This window comes from Protopterus annectens, chromosome 2.part1 (assembly GCF_019279795.1).
Source record: "Protopterus annectens isolate FY-2018-M chromosome 2.part1, PAN1.0, whole genome shotgun sequence".
NCBI classification, from domain to species: domain Eukaryota; kingdom Metazoa; phylum Chordata; order Ceratodontiformes; family Protopteridae; genus Protopterus; species Protopterus annectens.
In genome coordinates, this window is record NC_056729.1 from 1,187,730,981 (window position 1) to 1,187,739,485 (window position 8,505).

The following is an 8,505-nucleotide window of genomic DNA, read 5'->3' on the forward strand; positions in this document are numbered from 1 at the left end:
CTTCTCCTTTAAGGAGAACTGTGCATGCTTCACATGCACACACACCAACGCAGTTACCACAGAATTTAAACTAGCTGTGCCGTGGTACTGTGAGTGAGTGTATGTCAGAGGTAGTGTTTCTCATTTTGGAGATGGAAGGTTGAGAGCCATGCACCAGTGAGTTGGCAAAGCCTGTTTATCAGTCTTTACATTAATTTTGATCTTTGAGGAATGAGGCACATGATACACTTGGAAGATACAGTCTGCAGAGATGTGTTGGTATGACAAGCAATGCATACCAGTAGTTAGGTATCGTAAACAAGGCCCAGCTTGCAAACATTTATGGTCCAAGTTCTCGCAAAGTATTCCATACATGACGTGACATACTGATTTAGAAATATATGCAATCAACCTTGCAGACCAGACTGGTGCCTCTTTGGAAAAATATTCACTTACAAAAAAGAATTTGTGCTGCTCATACTAACTTATAAACAGTATGCTAGGACAAAAAGTAAGGTCAATCCCAATTTTAAATGAAATTAAAACAGGTTAAGGCAATGGAGGACATGGGCTTTTTATGTACTTTGTATTTGTAATTTATGCGCCATCTTTCACCTTAATTTAACCATGATTCTTCACAGACTATGAATATGCAATTCATGTAATTCCAACAAATCCCTTTCTTACCAGATGAATATGTTGCCAGTCACACCCGATGAATATGTTGCCAGTCACACCCTCAAGTTTTATTTTTACACTGTTTCGCTGTTGCCGTAGCATCAATCCCCAGATATTTCACAGTACAAAATGCATTTTATTGGTCCTCTAACTTACTAAGTACAGACAAGACAGGCGATACATATACAGTTATAACACCCCTTTGAGGAACACATTTTGTTTTCCCCAGTAAAAGCTTGTTGGTCTTGAGGATGGGCTACAAAACACAACTACAACTCGTTACTGTGTATTCGAGTAGTACAGTAGTTCCAACCATTGCCCAAAAGTTTCATGGTAAGAAAAATTACAAAACACAGGCTTGGAGTTTTGTATGGAGAATGATGACTGGGTTTGTTTACTATGAAGTGCTGAAAATGTACTTTATTTTCTGAGGTCTCTTGTGTGCTGTTTCTTCTCAACACAGTCACCAAACCAAGCTCTGCCTAGCAGTGGAGGGAGCGGAGATTGCTTTCTTCATATTATCGCAATTTTGAGTTTGCATGTTGCCTCATATTTTGCCCAGTGGCAGTGTCTCATATTTTTTCTAGTAAATCACTATGGATTGCACTTACACACACATTAGGAATTTCATATTTTTATTGCACAGAAAATGCAATTTGATGCACACCTGTTATATTATTTTTGAAAGTGGATTACATTAATATATAAAACTGTTCCTTTTTTTGGGCTATTGACCCCCAGTATTCTTAGTTTTGTTCAGGATGAGAGATATGTTCAGTACATACCTCTCAACTAACCAGGTTTTCAGCAAATGTCCAGGTTTTTGCCTTATTTTAGGTCTTTTCCTCATAAATTATGTAGTCTTCTGACAAATCACTGAGGACTGAAGTCACTAAATAATGACATATTTGAATTCAATCTTCACAGCCTTCAAAAAATGTATGCTGTAGCAAAAGCTATTATTCTAGAAACTTTCCAAGCTTATATGAGCAATGTTTACCATTTGTCCCTTATTTCTGACCTTTGTTTCTCCATTATGTTTGGCTTTGTCCAGATTTATTCTACTTTGAGGTTGAGAGGTATGGTATATGTATGTGTATTAGTTAAACTGGCGGTTTGTTTCTCTGTATGAGAGAGAAAGTGTGTGTGTATGCAATTTAAACCAGATGTTTATATGAGAGAGAGTGTGTATGTTACGGTGTGAGAAAGTAGGTGTGTGTATGAATGAGTGTATGGCTGTGTGAGAGCAGAGAAAAGGTAGGTGTGTGTGTGTGGGTGCACGTTTGTTATATATATTTGTGCTTTGTTTAAGCAATGTACTGTTTTTACACATTTTAATGTTGAAAATTTCAAACTCAGTGAAAATTCTGTGCTGAACATAATTCTGTTTGAAGACAGAGACCGTTAATGATCTTACTGTGTTTAGAATGTTAAGTTGCTTTCCTTCCCTTTACTTTGCATGTGCTTGTGTTGTTTTAATACAGTAGGCCATACGTATACTCAAGGCTTATATTACCATACCTGTTTGAAACTTCTACGTTATTGATTTTTAACAGATTTCTAAAATCAGAATTCTACTGTTGACGAACATTTTGGTTCAGTTTTTTTTTTTGTTTTGTTTTCTGGGCTAGCAGCTGGGTTTCAGGATAGTGAGCAGGAATGCGTAAGGTATATCAATGGCTTACCTTCTCTGTGGAAACTACATTTATAGTTACAGACAATTCTAGTACAGGTTGGATATTTTTTGTGTACTGGCCCTTCCTTTGTAAATAAGGTTTACTAACACCGAATGCTACCCAGAACTCTATACCACAGAAGTATGGCATAAGGCCAGAAAGAAATGCATCAAAAGTCTATGTTAGTCAAAAACAAATGGCAATCAGTATAACACAAAGTCACAGCTTTGTGGTGACAAAGTCCCATCAATATCCATGAAGAGGACTTAATCTCCACATAAACCCATACTTAGTATAATACATAAGCAAGGACAAACCCCCCAGGAATAATAACTGCAATTAACAAAAGTGTGATTCAGAGATGTACAATATCTAATACCTGGGTATTATACCAGTGTCTGGATACTCTATGCATTGGGACAGTATTATACCTCTCTACTTCCTAACACAAGAAATCTGGATAAAGCCTTAAATAATGGGGGCAAAGAACCAGAAACAGTGACAGATTTTAAATATTGCTCTTATAAACTTAGAATATTGTTAGAATAACAAGTTTTGTAACTCATTTTTTCTGAAGTGTATTTATTTATTTTATTGATTTATTTAACATTTGATTATTAGGAAAGTCTAACTGAGTAGAAACCCGTTTTCAGTGGGGACCCAGGGAGAAAAGCTCCAAATTATATATAAAACATTTTAAGAACAATAATTTTGCAATCTTCAAAAATAAAATAAAATATCTGCACTTTAAATTAATATAGCAAATTAGACATAATATAAAAGCATTGGTTAAGAATCAGTACAAGTTATATGACAATCATTTAATATTTAGAGAAATTTTAGACAGTTCGCAGAGAAATTAAAGATAAGTTAGTCTAATACAAACAGAAACTGTAATATGAAGTCAGGGAGAAACAGGCTTATGCTACATTTAGAGAGAAAGTAGTCAGGGAAGAGACTTTGAAAGCAGTAGTGAATTGAAGAAGGAGTAAGGAGTATAAGGAATAAAAGGTAGTTCAAATTTAGGTATATAGTTTATCCTGGTTTTGAGCAAGAACAGAGTCAGATTTTATCTAGGAAGTCTTTCAGAGCAGTTTTGAAAGATGGGAAGGATGGTATAGACCTGATGCATACAGATAAGGAGTTCTATGCCTTAACAACCTTGCACGAGTACAGACAATGACCAAGTTTGTAGACAGACAGGTGTTTTTGGTTACTGGATTCCAATGATTAACTGGGAACACAGCTGTGTAGAATGTGCTTTAGTTTTATACAAGCCCAATTTTGTTTTACAAGTTCAAATGTTAATATAAATAAAGCAGTATTGTTCTGGTTATATTTTGTTATTAAACATCAGTGTAGCAGATATTTTTATAAAAGAAAAACTGCATTTTTAGATTTATATGAGTTCAAATGTTAATATAAATAAAACACTATTGTTCTGGTTAAACTTTGTGTTTATTATTTTATCTGTTCTTCAATTTCTGTTTGAATATTGGTATCCCACAATTCTAATGGAGTGGGTGGAGTTAACATAATTGTATATACAAATTTTATGTTACGCAGCATTCAGATTTTTGGCCAACTGTACCTATTTTTCATAGGACTTTGTCCAGATTTGTGACGTTTCCAAGTGGAGCAGTATGATTCTAGTCACTGGAGACTCCATTGTGAGACACAATGATGTCCTGCTCATCAGGATAAGTAAGGAGAAAGTCATGGTCAGTTGCTTATCAAGGGCCAGGATCCACCACATCATGAACGCACTCGGATCATTGCACCGTAAGTACCAATATGACTTAGTCATAGTCCATGTGGGTGTAAATGATCTAAGATGTACTTCCCTAGACTACATGAAAGACATCATGGAGCTTTCAAAATATGTGTCTCAGGCTGGTGTGAGCCTAGCAGTGAGCAGCACTTTACCTTCTCTAAAGCTGATGGCACAATACGAACAAAACATGACTGACTTTAATAACTGGCTTAGTTTCTGGTGTCATTCTAAGCGGTAGAATATGTGTCAGCATGGAAGAAGATGGTCAACAGACCACGCTGCTTTGCCAGGGGTGGTCTGCACCTCTTCCCTCTACAATTTCAAATATTAGCTAAAACATTGTCCTCCCCCATAGTGTCTTTTTTAGGCAATGCCAAACTGAAAGTACTTCCGACAAAGCAAATCAAAACCAAGAAAATCTAAAGGCATTAATGTTCAATCCTAGGAGTCTAAACAGAAAACTGCACTCCCTGGAAGCTCTCTTCACCCTAAAGAATGTTGATGTCTCTGCAGTAACTGAAACATGGTTTAAAGCTATGGGCAGTACACCAGCAGTGCAAGGTTATAATGCCTTCCACACATTCAGACCAGCTACTACACGGACAGAACTAAAGGTGGAGGCATCTCAATTTACAAGACAATTCCCTTGAGCTTCTCCATGATCTAATCACCATAGGCAAAATCTAATAACACTTCCCTGCAAGCTACAGGTCCCCCTCTATGACCCAGGAAACGCATATCATGTATTTGAAAATAATGGAAACACTCACCATCCATCCCAATACCATACTCACAGGCGACTTTAACTACCCCACTATTAACAGGGAATCATATACAACACCAAACGTACAGGCGCAGAGATTTCTGGATTTCGTAAACACAAACTCCCTGGACTAGACTGTCAATACACCAACTAGGGGTGCAGCTATACTGGGTCTGGTCCTCTCTAATGCAGGAGGACTGCGCACACCCCCTAGTGTAACATCTTCTCTGGCAAGGTTCGACCACAAAATGGTTTCCTTTGAAGTAAAAATTAAACCTGGAACCCCAGCTAACCCTGAAATACTCAGGAAGTACTCTAAGGCTAACTTCGTGCTACTAAGTGATAAACTAGCAAAATTTCAAGACCCCATAAACCCTGAGAACACTGCTACACACACAGAACTGTTCACAGAAACCCTATGTAATTATGCTAATAGCTGCAAATAGGCAGCTGTACCCACCAGGGAGAAGTACAGAACTAACTCACAAAACAAGCCACCCTAGTGGAATCACAGCAGTAATAGGCTATATAACAGAAGGAAGAAAATCAAGGCAAAAATTAGGAGGTGCAGCACCCAGCAGGATAAAAGCCCTCTCATCAAACTAAAACAACTCACAAGACAACAAAGTCTACCAAAGCCAAATTTGAGATAAATTTGGCTTCCCAGGCCAAGCACAACCACAAGGCATTCTTCACCTATCTCCGCAACCTCAAAGGCAATATACAATTGTATGCAAAGCTCATTGTAAATGGAGCCACCTATACTGAGCGAGAAGATATAGCAAACCTCCTGGCAGACAAATTCAACTCCAGCTTTACTCCTCTCTTCCAATCAACCTTACCTCAGGAAATGCCATCAAATATAACATCCCCTGCTATCACTAGTGAACAGGTCCTTAATGGTCTCTCTAAGGCCAAGAACAGTGCATCAATCTAAGGCCAAGAACAGTGCATCAATGGGCCCAGACAATATCCCAGGATGCCTTTTAAATAGCATGAAACATGTTCTAGCAGGCCTTCTGGAATTGCTATTTAGCTGTAGCCTCCAAACAGGCTTTGTGCCTCATGAAGGGAGAACAGCAACAATCATCCACATGTACAAAGGTGGGCCATCTACACCACTCAGACAGTGACAAACTCAAGAAGTTAGGTATAAACTCTTATGTCACCCTGTGCATAGCTATCTGGCTCACTGACAGGACCCAGGATGCTAGAGTTGAGGGGTCCACCCGTACAGAGAGGCCAGTCACAAGCGGAGTCCCGTAGGGATCACTCCTGGGACTGCTCCTTTTAGGCTGTTGTAGAAAGATCTATAGCTGGCATACAAGACATTGTAAGATCCCACTTTGATGGGTCTCCTGCATAACTGCAAAGCAAACAGCACCACAATTACCCATTCTAAGGACTTAAACCTTGCCTGTGATAGAAAAAGGACCTGTTGGAGAAACACGTATGTATCCCAGAGGCTACCTATTTTCTGGAACAGGCTCCCCATTCCATGCAAAGCACTGTTCTTTCCTAAACCAATTCAAGTGGAACTTGGACAACTTGATGGGAAACAGGAAATGTATCCTTGGTTTAGCACCTATGTCTCTAATGGACACAGGCAGCCTGTCTCCCAGGCACCTGCTTGTAAATGTTTCACCTCAAAGCCCCCACTAATGCTCATCAAGGGTACCAGAACTTGTCAGATGGGATGCATGGCTAGGCTTAAAAGGCCCTTGTGGTAGTTAGCCTAGTAAACACCTATGAACAAATCATAGTAACATTTTCTCCATTTACATACATCACACATGTTTTTTTTTCTTTACAATTATCATTCAAACATTACGTAAACTGGTCAATTCCTGCTTTCCCTCAAACCTCACTCCTCCTCCTGAACATTATTCTGCATGTATTGTTCCTACAAATTCCATTTATTTCTATGTAATTTGTTCCTTCTCTTTTCTAAAGACCTCTCTTCCAGTTTTCTTCTTTTTTACTAGTGTGTTTTTATGCACAACAATGCACAATTGAAAAAGAGATATGAATTATTTTGTGCTGTGCTCATCATTACTGTGACAGATGTTTACAAGAGATTAGAAAAATGAAGATTCAGATACAATGCTAGCTACTAGCAAGACTCATATCCTGCAAACTACAATTTTCTCCATTTCCCTGGACTACAGGCAAAGAAATCATACAAACATATGTGTGAAACACATTATCAGCAGATATCTGGTAATCTACAATTAAATGCCTTGGCAACATTACTAAAACTAGTTGCCAACCTTTCATGGAAAAAGTATACATTTGCAACATTCAATCTTACTCATTGGATTTGCTCTTCTTACATGAGTTAGGCTCTAGGTATTGTATGAGGAAATCGGGAGTGTCAGAGAAGTATGTAAGAGTGGTACAGGATATGTACGAGGGTAGTGTGACAGCGGTGAGGTCTGCGGTGGGAGTGACGGATGCGTTTAAGGTGGAGGTGGGACTACATCAAGTTTCAGCTCTGAGCCCTTATTTGCAATGGAGATGGACAGGTTGACAAACGAGATCAGACAGGAGTCCCCGTGGACTATGATGTTTGCAGATGACATTATGATCTGTAGTGAGAGTAGGGAACAGGTGGAGGAGACCCTGGAGAGGTGGAGATATGCTCTAGAGAGAAGAGGAATGAAGGTCAGCAGGACTAAGACAAAATATGTGTGTGTGAATGAGAGGAAGGATAGAGGAATGGTGAGGATGCAGGGAGTAGAGGTGGCGAAGGTGGATGAGTTTAAGTACTTGGGATCAACAGTTCAGAGTAATGGTGAGTGTGGAACAGAGGTGAAGAAGAGAGTACAGGCAGGATGGAGTGGGTGGAGAAGAGTGTCAGGAGTGATTTTTGACAGACGAGTACCAGTAAGAGTAAAAGGGAAGGTCTACAAGAGGGTAGTGAGACCAGCTATTTTATATGGGTTGGAGTCAGTGGCATTGACAAAAAGGCAGGAGTCAGAGCTGGACGTGGCAGAGTTAAAGATGTTAAGATTTGCACTGGGTGTGACGACGGTGGACAGGATTAGGAATAAGTATATTAGAGGGTCAGCCCAGGTTGGAAGGTTTGGAGACAAAGCCAGAGAGGCAAGATTATGTTGGTTTGGACATGTGCTGAGGAGGGATGCAGAGTATATTGGGAAAAAGATGTTAAGGATGAAGCTGCCAGGTAACAGGAAAAGAGGAAGGCCTAAGATAAGGTTTACGGATGTGGTGAGAGAGGACATGGAGGTGGTTGGTGTGACAGAGCAAGATGCAGAGGACAGGATGAAATGGAAACAGATGATCCGCTGTGGCGACCCCTAACGGGAGCAGCCGAAAGAAGAAGAATACATGAATTAGGCTCTAAACTCAAGTTTACAGCATTATAAGGAAAAAAAAAGTAATATTGTTGTTTCAACACAAAATGCATCTAAGTTTAAAATGTGCAATTACCTGTACTTCCTTGAGTAATTTGGAGACCTGTATGAAGTTCAGTCTGGTGTCAATTGGGCAGTAGATGCATTTCATAGCAAGAGGTTGGTATGGAGCTAATGCGTCCAGGTAAGAGAAGTCTGGCTCTAAAATGACACAAATGTGAATACATATACTGAAACTGGTATGCAGTGTGAACAATC

General features: G+C 39.2%; 1 protein-coding gene across 1 annotated transcript in view; it reads right to left on the bottom strand.

Annotated features, from left to right (window-relative positions):
- The window catches only part of INTS9 (integrator complex subunit 9), a 943,738-nt gene that overhangs the window by 386,420 nt on the left and 548,813 nt on the right, over window positions 1–8,505 (bottom strand). The window contains exon 9 of the mRNA XM_044062717.1: window positions 8,324–8,448. Coding sequence (XP_043918652.1) covers window positions 8,324–8,448 — 125 coding nt within the window. The remainder of the gene's footprint in view (window positions 1–8,323; window positions 8,449–8,505) is intronic.